Source organism: Gekko japonicus, unplaced genomic scaffold, assembly GCF_001447785.1.
Source record: "Gekko japonicus isolate JY-2015 unplaced genomic scaffold, Gekko_japonicus_V1.1 scaffold892, whole genome shotgun sequence".
Lineage (NCBI taxonomy): Eukaryota > Metazoa > Chordata > Lepidosauria > Squamata > Gekkonidae > Gekko > Gekko japonicus.
Window position 1 is genome coordinate 143,426 of NW_015174869.1, and position 17,890 is coordinate 161,315.

A 17,890-nucleotide genomic window follows, 5' to 3' on the forward strand; every position below is an offset into this window, starting at 1 on the left:
CCTCAGGGAACTTATCTTTTATCTTCTTCTTCTCTCTCTCTCTCTCGGTCTTGGACTGCAACACTGCTGTTCTGGGGGGGAAAGAGGGGCGCATCGACCTGCCTGGAACCCCCCGGGGGATAGATTTAAACTAGCAAGTCAGGATGGGAGGAGAGCAAAAAGAAAGCCCAGAAACGCATCTTCTCTCTCTCTCTGATTCTTTGCTTTGTCCGAGCTAACGCCGCTTCCTTTTGAACGAGGAAGAGACAATGAATCGGTCGCCACTTTACAAACGTTCACCGAAAATGCCTTTGAAAGGGAGCTCTGTCTCGCTCGGTCGTTTTCTTAGCTATTTGCTTTTGCCGAGCCTTTTTAAATAAAAAAATAGATATTCACGCGGGTTATATTTCACCACTGAGATCCCCACCCCCCAAAAAACCCTCCCAAAACCAAACTCAGCTCTCTTTATTCTTCTCCTCTGTACCCCCCCGCCCCCCCGACACAGACACACTCCTATTTATAAAAGCAGCTCAGTCAAATACTGGTTTGGTACTTATCTCTCTCCGATACTGAGAAGTCACACACGTATGTGTGTATTTGGGGGGGGGGGGAACCAGCGAAACCCAACTAGGTAGCTCAACAGAACTTCACGAAAGTGCAGATGGTGCTGGAAGACAGGGTAGGTAAGAAGCTGGGCCCTATCCCGCCCACCCCCAAAAGGAAATAAGAACTGTATCAACATATATTCATATACTGGACAGGCTGCTCTGCGATACAGTCACGTTAAACCACAGCACAGACGCGCTCTCCTACGCCTGCTCGAGTCTTCTCGACTTCCATTTGAAGACGGGAATACAGACGGGTTGGGGGTACCCCCCCCCGCCACCGCTTGCTCACAGATTTCAACAACGCACTAGGGAACTGGGGGGGTGCACGTGTCTTTCTCTAGTGAGAACCCTAGATGTATTATCATCATTACTATCACTGTATTTGTTTTTGTACAAAAGGGGGGGAAACAAACAAACAAAACAAAACTTTCCCCACACGAAGCACTACAACGATAACTCCCTTTGGTAGAAAGTGTCATAAAACGTTGCCGTCCTTGTCCGTAGGTGCTAAAACCCAAAGCCGACCGGGTACTAAGGTACGCGCGAGAAGCTAGTAACGGCGATACTAGCGTGTTGAGCAGACTTTCTTTAATTAAAAAAAATTTGACAAATATATACATTTATTTACAAAAAAGGAGGGTGGGAGGAAAAACCATTTTAATATTGGTTGCTGCTATCGTGAAAGCCACGGGTGTTGCGTATATAACGTTTGTATGTCGGTGGGTGTGTGAAGAGGTGGCGCGTGGCGCTAAGAGAGAGACTAGTAAAACAAACAAGCCGGTACAAAAAAAGTCGAGAAGAAAAAACAAAACAAAAACAAAAACCCAAACCAACCCCAAATAAAACAATAGTTCCACTGGCACTAGAAAGGACAGACCGATCTTAATTGGTGTATGTAAGTCAAGAAGAGTCCGGGTCACGAGGAGGGGGAACAGCAAGAACAAGAAAAGAGCCATTTTGGGGGGGGAGAGGAGTGTCTATTATTCATGAGCTGATGTTTCCGACGGCCGGACAGTGGAGCCCAGAGCCCCAAGATGGAGGATTCCGGAAAAGTCTGTGGCGGTACCGGCTTGTCCTGGCGGGCCGTTTCTGGGATTCCGAGCGAGGATTCTTTGCCCACAAAAGCCTTTGCAGTTTCTTTCTTTCTTTCTTTTTTTTGGGGGGGATGGTTAAATGCACCAATATCCGCTCAGGCTCTGCGTAGCACCTGCCGTCCGTGACGCCCGTGCTGTTGGAAGGTTTGCTGCTGGTGTGAACGGGCGAGGCCGGTTTCCCCTACGGCGATTCGGAACCTCCCCCCCCCCGGCCCCCGGTCATTGTGCACGTGGAAGTTTTGGCTCCTTGGCGACAGCTCCAGCTTCTCAAGGCTAAAGACCTTTCGGAAAGCCACCCTCTCCGGGGCGACGGGGTGTACCAGCTACGAACTAAGTCGAGAAGTGGCCGTTACGAAGATACACAGAAGGGTCGGGGGAGGGAGGGAGGACGGGGGGAGGGAGGCATCGTCCTTGGTTTTCTTTCCCCTGGATGCACACGCACGTGGGACACGGCGTCTCTCCCCCCCAACTCCCGCCCTGCCGCCATCGCCGAACTGCACTTTCCTCTCTCCTCCCTTCCCTGGAGTCTAGGGTGTCTTGAATATTGTGCCGTATTTGACGCGGTACTTGTTAATGTTGACAAAGTGCAGTTCCTCCTTGTCGCAGGTGGTGGTGCAAGGCACCAGGCCTTCCAGGCCTTCGCCCATCAGCCACTTGCTGGTCTCGGCGGCCATTTCGCGGGTCACGTGCTCCTTGGTCCACGCGTCCACCCAGGCTTGGAACCTCTGGTGCAGCCTCTTGCTTACTCTTTCGTGGGACTGTAGGAGGGAGAGGGTGGCGGGAGGGGGGGGGAGAGAAAGGGGGGGGGGAAAGAAGGCTACGGTCACCGGCATTACAAAATCAAGATTAAAAAAAAATCAAGCATGGGCATGCACGGAGGGACGTGTGACCCGACCGGTGCTCCCTCTAAGCTGTAGAGTCTTGTGAGCAAAAAATCCTACTTTGTGAGCTGCTGGCATTAAAGTTGTGAGCCGGCGATTTGGCTGCTGCGTAAATCAGTTCGCTCTGGAGCCACACCCTTCCTGAGCTAAGGCAAAAATGTGCGAGCCGGAGGCTAAAAAAACCGTGAGCTAGCTCACGCTAACGCAGCTTAGAGGGAACACTGGACCCGACCAAATTGCAAAAGGGGGGCGGTCACATGTGAGGTTACATCTGCGATGTGTTCGATCTGGGATGTGACGTCTGGGATGAGCCATTCACACGTGGTGTCAGAAAGCACGGATCGAGGCACGTAGAGAGGGGGATTTTACAGAGCTAGGGGCAGGCTGGAAATGGCTACGCATTGCCTGTTCTCGGACCAATGAAACACCCATCGAGGAACCAGGAAGCAGATCAATGGTCTTCCGGGGTAGATGGAAATGTGAAGGGAAGGGGGCAGGCAGGCAGAGGAAGAAGGATACTAGAACACTGGCGAGTAAATCCTTAGGTTTGTCTTTCCTGTTGCTGGTGTGTGTGTGTGTGTGTGTTTGCAGCTTTGTTGCTCTCAGTCTCCTTCCTGGGGCCGACTTTTCAATTTTTCCCACTGAGGGGGAGAAGGAATTTCAGGGAACAGCTGAGGGAGCCTCTTACAGGCCAGATCCAAGTCTACTAGCACCTTAGAGACCAACAAGAGTTTGGGGAATAGAAACTTTCCAGTGAAATCTCCCTTTGTCGGATACTCTTCTCTTATATCCCCAAAACCTTGTCGGCCTCTACGCTGCTACTGGACTCGAACGCAGCTCTTCTACTGAAAACCAACGTGGCTACCCTCTTAAACTATCTTACAAGAGTATCTGACTCTCAAAAGCTCAGAAAGGTAGAAGGTAAAGGTTTCTCTCGCTCAAAAGCCAGTCGAATCTCACTCTAGGGGGCGGTGCTTATCTCCGTTTCCAAGCTGAAGAGCCAGCGCTGTCCGAAGACGTTTCCATGGTCACGTGCCCGGCATGACTAAATGCCGAAGCGCTCGGAACGCTGTCGCCTTCCCACCAAAGTGGTACCTATTTACCTACTTGCAATTTCTTGCATTCAAACTGCTAGGTTAGCAGGAGCTGGGGCCAGAGACGGGAGCTCACTCCATCACGCGGGCACTCGGGTCTCGAACTGCCGAGCTACAGACCTTCCGGTCTGCAGCTCAGCATCTTAACCTCTGAGCCATACCTCCCAAATCACATTGGTCTCTAGGGCGCTACTGGACTCAAATTTAACTCTTCTACTGAAGAGTGTCACGGCCACCCTCAGAAATTATTTTACAAGCCGGTTTCTCTCATTTGGATTAAGTGGGTTTTTTAAAAAGATGAAGTATTTTAAAATCCGGCCGTTACGATCTTTGCAAAGCAGTCGGCGAGTACGGCTCTCAAGCAATGTTCCCTCTAAGCTGTGAAGTCCTGTGAGCAAAAACAATTTCTACTTTATGAGAGACTGACATTAAAGTTGTGAGCGAGCGATTTTGGGTACTGCATAAATCAGTTTGCTCTGGAGCCCTCCTTCCTGAGCTAAGACAAAAATGTGCGAGCCGGAGGCTAAAAAACTGTGAGCTAGCTCACACTAAATCAGCTTAGAGGGAACACGGCTCTCGACTCAGCTCTCTCCTGCTTTGCGTTCCTCCGCCTCCTGCCACCTGTGTGATCGGCGGCAGGGATTCTGAGCGGCTCCCACCGTCATGCCGATCGGCAGGGGCCCCATTGACAGAGGTGTTCTCAACGACCGGGCCACCCATCGTGGAAGGTCACGGAACACAAGCGGTTAGGAGCGCATACTCTAATCTGGGAGAACCGGGTTTGATTCCCCACGCCTCCACATGCAGCCAGCAGGGTGACCTTGGGTCAGTCGCAAGTTCTCTCAGAGCTGTTCTCTCAAGAGCAGTCCTCGAGAGAGCTCTTTCAGCCCCACCGACCTCACAGGGTGTCTGTTGTGGGGAGGGGAAGGGGAAAGGAGATTGTAAGCCGCTCTGAGGCTACTTCGGGTAGTGAAAGGCGGGGAATAAATCCGATCTCTTCTCCTTCTTCTCCCTTCTCTTTCCCCCACGGGGCGGTGAGAGGCCGGAGGCTCTTCCCACCCCCCCGGCGCTCGGTCCTACCTGATGAGCCCGCAGCAGAGCCGTCCTCCGGTACATGTAATCCTCCGATTTGATCACATACACCATCTTATAGGAGTTGAGCTTAAATTTACACTCCAGCTTGTCTAAGCTCTCCACATTGTCCAGGGGCTTCTTACTGCTCCCTTCCTTGCCTTCCTTCTCCTGCTGCTCCCGGCCGCGCTGGCACTTGCGGATCCGCCTCAGGTTCCTGGAAAGCAGAGAACCCCTGCTGGGATTAGCGCCTTCTCTCCTCCGCCCCGACCCCACCTGGCTCTCGCTGACAGAGGGCACAAGCGCAAAGGGCCCGCCTGCACGTTAACTTCGCCGGCACCTTCCCTTATCCACCCTCTCCTCTGCTCGTTTTGCCAGCACAAGAGTGGGGGGGGGGATGAAGGGGAGGCCTGGAGGGGGTCCCCAACGCGGCGCCCGCGGGGCACCACCACGCCTGCTGACACCATTCCCGGTGCCCACCGTTTTTAGAAAGCGGGGTGGGGCCGTGCAGGGTTTTTGTCCAGCAAGGCATCCGGTTGGCTGTTCGGATTTTTTTTTTAAAAAAAATGCTGCTTTGGCAGCGGCTGCCACTTAAGAGCACAAGGGTCTTCCTTGTGAGCGAAGGTAAGTCGCGGCAGCCATTCTGTCGCCGGCTCTGCCTCCCGCGCCAGCCATTTTGCCGCTGCGCCCACCGCGCGGTGTCAGGATTCAAAAAGGTGCCCACGGGCTCACAAAAAGGTTGGGGACCCCTGGCCTGGAGGAAACGGCTAATCTAATGCCTGCCTCTGCGTAGCGACCCTGGACCGCCTTGGTGGTCTCCCGCCCAAGTATTAAACGGGGCCGATCCCGGTCCGCTTCCAAGATCTGATGAGATCAGGCCAGCCAGGCCAGGGAAGACAAACAGAGGTGGGATTTCCCACTGCCTGCCTCTGCGCAGCAACCCTGGACTTCCTCGGTGGCCTCCCCATCCGAGTACCAACCAGGGCCGACCCTGCTTAGCTTCCGAGATCTGATGAGACCGGGCTAGCCTGGGCCATCCTGGTCAAGGCACAAGACGAACAGAGGTGGGTTTGCCGCTGCCTGCCTCTGCGTAGCAACCCTGGACTTCCTTGGTGGCCTCCCATCCAAATACTAGCTAGGACCGACCTTGCTTAGCTTCTGAGGTCTGATAAGGCCAGGCTAGCCTGGACCATCCAGCTCAGGGCAGACAAACAGAGATGGGTTTGCCACTGCCTGCCTCTGCGTCGTGACCCTGGGCTTCCTTGGCGGCCTCCCATCCAAATACTAGCCAGGGGCCGACCCTGCTTAGCTTCAGAGATGTATCAGGCTAGCCTGGGCCATCCAGGTCAGAGCAGATGAACAGAGGTGGTTTGCCATTGCCTGCCTCTGCGTAGCAACCCTGGACTTCCTTGGTGGCCTCCCATCCAAATACTAGCTAGGACCGACCTTGCTTAGCTTCTGAGGTCTGATAAGGCCAGGCTAGCCTGGACCATCCAGCTCAGGGCAGACAAACAGAGATGGGTTTGCCACTGCCTGCCTCTGCGTCGTGACCCTGGGCTTCCTTGGCGGCCTCCCATCCAAATACTAGCCAGGGGCCGACCCTGCTTAGCTTCAGAGATGTATCAGGCTAGCCTGGGCCATCCAGGTCAGAGCAGATGAACAGAGGTGGTTTGCCATTGCCTGCCTCTGCGTAGCAACCCTGGACTTCCTTGGTGGTCTCCCATCTGAGTACCAACCAGGGCTCACCCTGCTTAGCTCCTGAGAAGTAATGAGATCAAGCTGACCTGGGCCATCCAGGTCAGGGCAGGTGAACAGAGGTGGGTTTGCCATTGCCTGCCTCTGCACAGTGACCCCGGGCTTCCTTGGCGGCCTCCCATCCAAATACTATCCAGGGGCCGACCCTGCTTAGCTTCCGAGATCTGATGAGACCGGGCCAGCCTGGGCCATCCGGTGCAGGGCAGGGTGACAAAAAGGGCTAGAAGGCCTCAAAGGGACGGGGCTCATGCCATGCTGTCCTCTCGCACGAAGGATGAGTGTGATGAAGATGGCTGATGCTGGCTTGATCCGTCACCCCTTCCCTCTCCGGCTTATACCGGACCCCTGGGTGTTAAGAGGTCTCTGCTCCTTCCGCAAACAGGCAGGGATAAACCGTAGTGACAGGCGTGGTAACCTTCTGGTGCAGGTCAGTTCTGGGTCAAAGCCCTCCCCGTTGTGGTCGCCCAGGGCGGAACAAAAAGGCTGTGTGTGTGTGTGTAAGGTGTGGTCAGGTTACAGCTGACTTACGGCGACCCCCCCCCCATAGGGTTTTCAAGGCAAGATAATTAAGGAGGGGGTTGGAGTTCATTGGCTGTGGTAGATTTTCCAGGCTGTCTGCCCATGGTCTTGGCACTGTAGGACCTGATGTTTCACCTGTAGCTGTGACTGGCATCCTCAGAGGTTATAACACAGAAAGACGGAGTACTCTCTGTGTCAAGGTGAGAAGAAAAATGGTAGGCAGGTGATTTATCTCTACTCCAGAAGGTGGGGTAGGGCTGAGTCATTATCTTGTAGGAGTTACCCAGGCTGTGAACATGCTAGTGGAGGAGCTTTCCTGAGGAGGTTCTTTTGTATAGGGATTGTTTCCTGAGGAGGTTTCCTGTGGAGGTTCTTATCTCTACTCCAGAAGGTGGGGTAGGGCTGAGTCATTATCTTGTAGGAGTTACCCAGGCTGTGAACATGCTAGTGGAGGAGCTTTCCTGAGGAGGTTCTTTTGCATATGGACGGGCTGTTGAAATTCTAGTCCCCTCTGTAGCGCTGTTGTAAGATGTAGAGCATTTTGTGTTTTTCAGGACAGGAAACCGTGCCCCATTTATTTTTAAACTCTCTTCTGTCCCGTTGAAATTTTGTTTATGTTTATGAATTTCAATGGCTTCCCTGTGTAATCTGAGATGGTAATTGGATGTGTTGTCCAGCCTTTCAGCGTCTTCGAATAAGATACTGTGTCCTGTTTGAATGAGGCTGTGTTCCGCCACTGCTGATTTTTCAGGTTGGCTGGCGGAATGTCAGGTCCTACAATGTCAAGACCACAGCTATACAGCCCGGAAAATCTACAACAACTAATGAACTCCAGCCGTGAAAGCCTTCGAGACAACATATTCAACGCTGGTATCCAAGTACAAATCAGGGCTGATCCTGCTTATCTTCCAAGATCTGACGAGACCAGGTTACCCCTGGGCCATCCAGGCCAGGGCAAAAGACACACAGAAGTGACTTGTCATCGACTGGCTGTGCAGACCAATGCTGGTATTAGCTGTTGTACATTTTCCGGGCTGTATTGGCCGTGGCCTTGGCAGTGTTGGACCTGACCTTTCGCCAGCAGCTGTGACTGGCGTCCTCGGAGGTATAACACAGAAAGATGGAGGCCGAACAAACTACTATTTCTGTTGAATAGCACTGAGGAAGACATAAACAAACTTGCGGCAAAGTTTTCACTGGCTGCTGCCTCTATATGTAGTAAAATTTTGTAGGCACTCAATATAGGGTAATTTTTAATAAAATTTTATCTTATGCAGAATCTGTGCTGTTTTTTTTTTAATTTCTCAGATATTATGTTTTTACTCTTGTGAAATGCCATTAAAGGAATTGTTTGTGTGTGTGAGTACTCTCTGTGTCAAGGTGAGAAGAAGAAAAATGGTAGGCAGGTGATTTATATCTACTCAGGAAGGTGGGGTAGGGCTGAGGCGTTATCTTGTAGGAGTTCCTACTCCATCTTTCTGTGTTATACCTCTGAGGATGCCAGTCACAGCGACTGGCGAAACGTCGGGTCCTACAATGCCAAGACCACGGCCAGACAACCCGGAAAACCTACCACAGCTAAAGAGGTGGTTTGCCACTGCCTGCCTCTGGACTTCCTTGGTGATCTACGAAATCCGACCGGGCTATCCAGGTCCAGGCAGCAACAATAGTAGACCAGCCCCGAGTTACCGGGTTGAAAAAGCACTCGACTGGCTTCACATAAACGCATATCAGCTCAAGCACACACTGCTGCTAAACCCCTGTCATCTTCACCCTTTCCACGGACTCCCGGACACTTCAAATCACACGACAGCAGTGGACAACTAGGAACTCTTCAGGCCTTATCGCAGGCCTGCTGCAACGTGCACCACCGGTTTCCGCAGCAGCGTTGCAGGAGAACAAACACAGCCGTAATCTCCAGAAGGAAAAGGATGCCTCAGTCTGACAATCCGTGCTTTTGGCAAAGGGGAACAGGTGCAGTCTTAGCTCACTCACTCACTCACCTGGGCAGAAATACTGGTTTCTGTGCCAGCTGTTCCCGGAGTTCAGGAGAGGTAGAATCAGAATTGACGTACCGATCGACATAGTCGGTCCAACGCTGAACCGGTTCACATAATAAAGAGAGGAAGGGGGAGGGATGTTAATGTATTCCCTTGAAACATAGCTCCTTGTCTTTTTCGTTCTGTCAAAAGAGAGCTTTCATATACCAGTGCCTACACCAGGGGTGGCCAAACTTGCTTAATGTAAGAGCCACGCAGAATAAACGTCAGAGGTTTGAGAGCCGCGAGACATCAACAAATATTACACCTTTTTATTGGGAAATACGCAAATTTGCTTTTAATTAACATTAAACGAGACGGCCAAAAATAAGAACCAAAGGGGTAAAAGCAGATATTGATAATGATATTTATCTGTCCAATGATATTTGTTTGCTAGTGATATTTAGCTTAACCAGCCGCCCTGCCAGGAGCCACACAATATGCGTGAAAGAGTCGCATGTGGCTCCCGAGTCAGTTTGGCCATCCCTGGCCTACACCTTTCTGGGCTATTCACTGTCTGCTTTGGCCTACACTTCTCCTGTTTGTCATCGTTGAAACATCGTTTTGTGCACAAGTACGGGAAGCCGTCTGACCAGACCTGAACTGAGGCTTGACTAAACTTAAAAGGTAAAGGTTCCCTTGCTCGAAAGCCAGTCGAGTCCGACTCGAGGGTTGCGGTGCTCATCGCCGTTTCAAAGCCGAAGAGCCAGCACTGTCCGAAGACGTTTCCGTAGTCATGTGGCCGGCATGACTAAACACCAAGGTGCATGGAACGCTGTTACCTTCCCACCAAAGTGGTACCTCTTTATCTACTTGCAATTTCTTGCTTTTGAACGGCTAGGTTGGCAGGAGCTGGAACTAGAGTCGGGAAAACTTACAGGAGTGGAAATCAGAGAAGGACTGCCACCGACAGAGCCCTCACCCCACAGGGTCTGGCAGAGTCCCCCCCCCCCATTCAATTCTCAGATGAGAGGCAAGGCAAGCTTACTGGTTTTTCTACTGATTTTGGTCACTGTTTATTATTTATGTTATTCATAGTCCGCCTTTCTCATTCTGACTCAAGGCGGATTACACGGAGTGAATCGGTACAATTGACAGAATGGGGTGTTCGAGAAACAATACAATAGTGTCAGGGCTGCAGAACCTGTCAGAAAGCCTAAAAACAGGACTGAAGCAAAGCACAAGTCTTAATGTGACACATTAAATGATACAAAGATTACTTAGGAGCAGGGGTCATTTCCTGCGGGAGCGCACAGGAGCAGGGCTCCGGCAGTAAAGAGCCTAGGGGGCGGGCACATGTAACAAGCCCCACCCCCTGCTCCCAGCAGCCCTCAGTCAGAGCAAGAAGCAGCCAGGTAAGCTGCAGAGCCCCCTCCCCCGGCCCAAAACAGTCCAGTGGCACCTTTAAGACCAACTTTTATTCAGGTACAAGCTCTCCCTCCCCTGTGAGGACAGATCTGCAAGTCCCCCCCAAAATAGCTAGCAATTCAAAACAGTCCAGTGGAGCAGTGGGTGTTGCCTTCTGACACACTTCCAGTGATGTCAAGGGGTGTGGCACATGCAAATAATTTATGCTAATGAGCTCCAAAATCGATACCTCCCATATGTACACTATCTTACTATCCCATGTCACTGCGGAGCTATTTTTTTTGCAAGACTGAACATTATACCTACAATGGTTTTGCAAGGGAGATTTCTGAAGAGGCCCTACACTGACAGAATTTGTCCTTGTGGCCCTAACAGGATTGATACATCCTTTCACGAACTTCTGGAATGCAGATTTTATGAGATTATGAGGGATTATTACATTAAGCCTTTTTTCAACCAATCATCCCCCTATACTCCGGAAGCCCGGGCTCTTTTGCTCCGTGATAAGGATTCCCAAGATCACTCTAGCAATCGCAAAATTTGTCTCAGTCCTTTTAGCCCTTGCATCTAGAAAATAAGGAATAAGTGTTTTCTGCTGCTCAAGATTCGTGAATCAATGAGCTTCTAAGGTTACCAAAGGAAAGGAAAGGACTAAGACTGGACTAATTACCTTAAATTTAGAAATTGTGCTCACAGGTGTTAAATCAAAACTGTAATTTCAAAAAAAGAAGAAAAAAGAAAGCGCACCATACGTTAGAACAAAACAGCTTTTACAATACGAATGGAGACCTGAAGACATACGTCTTTTAGGAATAGTACACAGAACTCTTTCTACAGCACATACATTCGATTCCTGAACATTTAAAAACCTCTCAACCTGGTGAGCCCACAGATGAAGCCGCTCTCACCTCGGCTTCGACAGGGTCGTCCGAGTTCTCCTCTTCCGTGTCCAGCAGCTCGATGGTTAACTGGACCTGGCCTCTGCTCTGGATGAACATCAGCTGCACAAGGGAACACAGGGGCCTCAAATGAGCACTTCAGACAACCCCAGAGTTGGGTACCCCTGCGCCAGCGATGCGGCATGAGAACCCAAACCCGGCCCGAGAACGTAAAGCCAGGAGACAAAGGAGGCTCTGATCTGCGCGGTGGTGGCTTGTTCTGGAGGGCTTTTCATGTTGATGTTCCTATCAGCTTTTTATGCAGCGATAACTGCTTTGGGGTCCTGCCAGGATCCGTACACAGCAGAATCGGCGAGTTATTGCCCAGACTCTTGTCGACTGGTGAACGTCTTAGTAGGGTAGCCGTGTTGGTCAGCAGTACAATAATAAAATATCAGAGTCGGAAGGGTCCATAAAGGCCATCTAGTCCAGCCCCCTGCTCAATGCAGGATCAGCCAAGAGCGTCCCTGACAGGTGTTTGTCCAGCCGCTGCTTGAAGACTGCCGGGGAGGGGGAGCTCACCACCTCCCTAGGCAGCTGATCCCACTGTCGCACAACTCCGACTGTCAAAATATTTTCCCTAAGGTCCAGCTGGTACCTTCCTGCCCTTAACTTAAACCCATTCTTGCGAGTCATCTCCTCTTTTGCCAACAGGGACAGCTCCCTGCCCTCATCTAAGTGACAGCCCTTCCAATACTTCGAGAGAGCAATCCTGTCCCCCCCCCCTCAACCTCCTCCGGACTGGACATTCCCCTCAGCCTTTCCTCACGGGGCTTGGTCTCCAGGCCCTTGATCACCCTCGTCGCTCTCCTCTGCACCCGCTCCGTTCTGCCCATGTCCTTTTTGAAGTGAGGCCTCCGCAACTGCGCACGACACTCCAGGTGCGGCCTGACCAATGCAGTGTACAGCGGGACTGTGGCATCTTGAGATTCGGAGCTGGATTCAAGTCCAGCGGCACCTTGGAGACAAATGAGATTTTCGGGGTATACGTTTCTGAGACGCAGAGCTTCGCGTCTGACAAAGGGAGCTCTGGCTCTTGAAAGCTCCCACCCCCCAAAATCTTGTTGGTCTCTGAGGTGCTCCTGGACACTCCAGTCTAGCTGTTCGGTAAACTTGGTGTGCTCCAGAAGCACAGATGCTTGGACAGTATCAAAAGACAACAACTTTCTCCCTTCCTATGGGACGCCCTATGCCATGCCTTCCTTCAATGCCCACGGGCAACGCCCTTCTTTGCTCCACCAGAGCGCCACACTGTCCGCATTACCTTGAAACAGTTCTCGTCTTGCATTAGGTGCTCGGCTTTGCGTTGGTATGCCGTCTCCACCAGGGCACGAGACGACTGCGTGGACAGGAGCCCCCCCGTCGCTCCGTTGGCGTTCTCCGTCAGGTACAGCTCCGTCACCTGCACGCAGATCTCGTCGCTCACTATGTGCTGGAGCTGTTGGAAGGAGGGGGGGAGCAGGGACAGGCGTTAGGGGCACTTCTGAAATCCAAAGGACCAAGTGCAAAATCCGCTTCGGCCCAGCTAAGCTGAAGAGAGAAATGACTATGGCATTAATTATGGTATGCCCGAGCCAAAAATATACCCGAAGAATACCTTATCAGTACTTTTCGGGTATATTTCGGCACCCCAAATATATTTATTTTGATTTGTATCTTGCCCTCCCCGCAAGCGGGCTCAGGGCGGGTGGCAACAATGGAAATACTGAATCATCAGAACAGTTTCACAGTAAACAGTTAAAATAGCAGATAATACAGTACTAGAGAATATATAAGGTTCCAGCCATACTGAATGATTAAAAACAACCAGGCCATAGAACCAGGAGTGACAATAGATCTCCTTAAAGGTGTTCCAAATCGAATTGGGGATCAGCAAGGGAGGCCAAATGATTGGGCGCCCACCGCCACCCCTTTCCCACCTCTGTATTTATCACCTCTCCATGAATTACTTAGCTCAGGCGGCTAATGACAGCTGAGGCAAGTACTGACACAGGAAAATCTGCATACCAATGCAAGGAGTGAGCCTTGAAAACAAAACAGATGGCAAGTTGACAGCAGCCAGTACAGAAACCAGGATCCAAGGCAATGCAATGAAAACAGATATTCCAAGGCAAGGGGGAACCAGGGCGAATGCTGAGAAAACATGGAGCGAATGCCAGACGCAGAATGGACCTCTGTCTCTTCACTCACTGCCACCACCTGGATTTTGTAGGAACTGCTTGCCGAGAGGAGCAGGGCTCCCAGCTTCCTTTCTTCCTTGCACTGTCATTGTAAGGACTCACCTCATGCCTGTGTCTCCCACTACCTAATACCTGGTTATCATGTGGACAGCTTACTGCCGTGTGTATCACTAGGGGAGTAGCCACTTGACAACTGACTACTCCTTCCCTTCTTCCTGGCACTCCTTTTACAATAGTGTGCCTAGAACAATGGGAAATCTAGGTGGTGCAATAGGTCTCACAATAGGTCTCGCAGGGCCCTGATCTCAGACAGGAGCATGTTGCACCAGGCTTGGGCCAGGGCAGAAAAAACCCTGGCCAAGGCTAAGTGGATGTCCTTTGGTCCGGAGATGACCAGCAAGGGTTGGTCTGCCGAGCGCAAGGCTCTCCAGGGGACATACTGGTATATGGGTTTTCTCATGAAAACCGGGGAAAAGTCTCGAGAAAATCTCAGTTATTTTTGGGGATTACCGGTAGATCTGAAAACAGCAGAGAGGTGGGAGCAGACTGCAGCTATTTCTCAGGCTTCTACTGCAGTCCCTTTAAAGTTTCAAAGGCATGCAGAAGACAGCCCCGGGATCAGCTGTGCCGGAGGGAGTAGACTGTTCCCGCCGGCTCGGCTTGGGGCCAGCTTCTCCTGCAGTGTGGTTTAAACCGTGCTGCAGGAGAAAGCCAAGCCAGGCCCTGGATCGAGCTGGCTTTAAGGGGGGGAAAGGTATTTTTCTTCTTGGGACTAGTAGACCCCCCAAAAATACCATAAGAAGAAGAAGAAGAAGAGATTAGATTTATACCCCGCCCTTCACTTGGAGTCTCAGAGTGGCTTACAAACTCCTTTCCCTTCCCCTCCCCACAACAGACACCCTGTGAGTGGGGGGGGCTGAGAGAGAGCTCTTGACAGAAACTGCTCTTTTTCAGGGACAGCTGTGCCAGAGCTTGTGACTGACCCAAGGTCACATCAGCAGGTGCAAGTGGAGGAGTGGGGAATCAAACCCGGTTCTCCCAGATTAGAGTCCGCACACTTAACCACTACACCAAACTGGCTCTCATACTGGTATTGGGATCCAGGATTTTTTAGTAATACTGGAATTTTTTCGAGTCCAATAGACCCAAACAGAAAAATACCGACTGAAGAATTGCACACCCCTCATCCGAACCCACTCCACCACATGGCTCTTCTACTTTCCCACTCCCAGAAGACAGGGAACAATGTGAAGGAAGTGAGTATCTGGAGAACAGGTCTACCAGCCACTGAACTCTGCAGAGGAAGAAAGGAACTCCGGGGAACAGGGCGATGCCTTTGTATTTAAACCATCTTCGTGCCATCTTTCCACTCAATCAGGGTCCCCAAGGCAGGGAGAGTTTTTGGCATCAAATATGCAACACCTTCCCAACTTGCTTCACAAAGTTCAATTCCCCTGAATATGTATTTGGGATAAATGCCCCAGTGACACCCAGTCTTCTCATATTTGGGGAGGCTGAAGGCCATTTCTAGAATCTCAAACATGTCACAACTCAGATTTTGATTATGCTTTGTGGCTCAATAGTAGAGCATCTGCGTGGCATACACAAGGTCCTAGGTTCAATCCCTGGCATTTCCAGTTAAAAGGACCAGGCTGTAGGTGACGTGAAAGGCCTCCACCTGAGACCCTGGAAAGCTGCAGCCAGTCTGAGTAGGCACTGGCAATACTGACTTTGATAGACCAAGGATCAGTTTAAGTTTATTGTTGTGGTCCTTAGACCAATCATACAAAAAGAAAGTACATATTTACAAGATTCCAAAAATTTTAAATATATCAAAAAATATGAAGGAGGAGGAGGAGGAGATTGGATTTATACCCTGCCCTTCACTACCCAAAGGAGTCTCAGAGCGGCTTACAATCTCCTTTCCCTTCCCACAACAGACACCCTGTGAGGTAGGTGGGGCTGAGAGAGCTCTTTCGAGAACTGCTCTTGAGAGAACAGCTCCGAGAGAACTTGGGACTGACCCAAGGTCACACCAGCAGCTGCACGTGGAGGAATGGGGAATCAAACTCGGTTCTCCCAGATTAGAGTCTGCACTCCTAACCACTACCCCAAACCGGCTCTAATCTAATGTCTAACTACCGTAACTACCTAATCTCGAACTACTATAAAATGTCCGTAACCTGAGTATCGCCATACAGAAACTGGCTACTTGGTAGGTAATCTTTGGATTTCCATCAGACAGAAGAAATTCAAGTCTAGCTTTTTCAGAAAAGCCCAATTCTTTTTCAATCAACGGGGTGATGATCTCATCACGCGCCACCTTATAATACGGGCATATATGAAAATTCAAGTCTAGATTTTTCAGAAAGGCCCAATTTTTTTCAATCAACGGGGTGATGCTCTCATTACGCGTCACCTTATAATACGGGCATATATGAAAAAAACATATGCTCTGTAGTCTCAGCCTCCCTTAACAGGCAGGTACAAAGCCTTTCTGTGAAAGGAATATTCTTGTATTTTCCTTCAAGTACAGCAGAAGGGAGGACAGAGCACTTAGCCAGAGTGAAGGCTCTTCTAAACCCTTTTACTTCCAGAGAGAGAATGAGCTCCCGGAAGAGATCAGGGCCCTGCGGGACTCTTTTACAGTTCTGCAGGGCCTGCAAGACGGAGCTCTTCCCCCAGGCCTTTGATCAAGGAGCCGCATCAAACATCTGAAGCATGACCCCTGTGCCCTAGCCTTACCACCTACAGCCTGTGCCCACTGCACAAAAAGTTAAGCTGGCTTGAAAATACCAACATGACTGTTATTGTCACCTTAAGTAGCACTATTAATTCGAGATCTACTGTTCTAGCCCTTGATTAGATCACTGTAACTGAATATGATTGTTTTATGACTGATTTTAATTGTATTTATACGTGGAATTTTATGTAAGCCGCCCTGAGCCTGCCTTGGTGGGGAAGGCGGGGTATAAACTGAATAAATAAATAAAAAACAATTTGTCGGTTCCGCAGTGTTTTTAATGTGCCAAGGAACTGAAGGCAGCTTCATGCGTTCGTGTGCGTTCACGATCAGCTGTCTCCAAGGCTCCCGTTCCCCCCATCTCTTCCCGCACAACGGAATGCTCACCTGTCGAACAATGCTTTGAATCAGCTTGTCCATGGTGAAGGCAATGTAGGCGTGGATGGTGAACATCTCACGGAGAGAGTCCTCGTACTGAGACGAGTCCATGTTACCGTCCAGTAAGTTCCGCACCATCTCCAGGAACGCGGGGTAATAGTCTTCCACTTCGATATCCACTAGGGCGGGAAAGGAAAAGTGGGCCATGAAATGTAACCTCGAACCCGAGAGCCTCTTCGTCCTAGATAACTTTCTCTCTCCGCCCCCCACCCCCAGCAGTGAGAAGCCAAGACCAACAAATCACACAAAGCTGGTCAAGACAGGGAAATAACGATGCAAAAGGATAAAATACAAAATAAGGAAGATGGTAAACATGAGCTGGCATTGGTATTTATGGCAAGTCATGAATCAATACATGCAAATGACAGTAAATATATGTATGGAGATGATACAACTTTTTAACGCCTGCCTCTGTGGAGTCTTCACAAAGGAATGAGGAAGTTGCGTCAATCTGGGAAGGCGGCAGGGGGGTTGTAAAATAAGTAAGGAAGGAAAGGAGATACCGGGGATGAGATGTCACAAGACAGCCATCAGTCGCTGAGCTTTTCTGTGCTCTCGCTGCATGCTGACGGTACAATCTGTGCAAACGAGACCTCACCTGCGGCTGACCCGTTAACTGTATCTGTGCTGCACAGAGGCAAGACATGCTGCATACAGAAAAGCTAGGTGAGTCCTTTCTCCCTGCTCCCACTCATCCCAACTGTGTTCAGTTTCTGGCTGACACGAGGCCTAGGAATGGCTTGTGCATCCAGAAAGCCGCCGAGCTGGAAAGCTCTTGACAAAAGCCCAAATGCTTACATTCCAGCACAGGATAAGAAACCGCAAGTCAGGTGAGGAAGCGATGTTTGGGAGTTCGTGATACACCCATTTCAAACCGCGGACCCTTGTTTCACCCTGTGGATATTCCCTGTTCTGTCCCAGCACACAAGTATTTTGAAACTGGGAATACCCACATTTCTGTGCTTAAGACGATGACGAAGAGATTGGATTTATGCCTCGCCCTTCACTCAGGGTGGTTTACAATCTCCTTTCCTTTCCCCTCCCCACAACAGACACCCTGTGAGATAGGTGGGGCTGAGAGAGCTCACTCGAGGACTGCTCTTGAGAGAACAGCTCTGAGAGACTGGCCCAAGGTCACTCCAGCAGCTGCATGTGGAAGGGTGGGGAAATCAAACCCGGTTCT

The 17,890-nt window shown here is 50.6% G+C and overlaps 1 protein-coding gene across 1 annotated transcript in view; it reads right to left on the minus strand.

Moving 5' to 3' along the window:
* Positions 1-872: 872 nt before the first annotated feature.
* SIN3A (SIN3 transcription regulator family member A) overlaps positions 873-17,890 on the minus strand; it is a 51,056-nt gene continuing 34,038 nt past the window's right edge. Inside the window, exons 14-19 of the mRNA XM_015424773.1 lie at positions 16,657-16,826; positions 12,611-12,784; positions 11,317-11,409; positions 9,005-9,099; positions 4,737-4,944; positions 873-2,439 (exon numbers count right to left, since the gene is read on the minus strand). Coding sequence (XP_015280259.1) covers positions 2,209-2,439; positions 4,737-4,944; positions 9,005-9,099; positions 11,317-11,409; positions 12,611-12,784; positions 16,657-16,826 — 971 coding nt within the window. The 3' untranslated portion in view covers positions 873-2,208. The remainder of the gene's footprint in view (positions 2,440-4,736; positions 4,945-9,004; positions 9,100-11,316; positions 11,410-12,610; positions 12,785-16,656; positions 16,827-17,890) is intronic.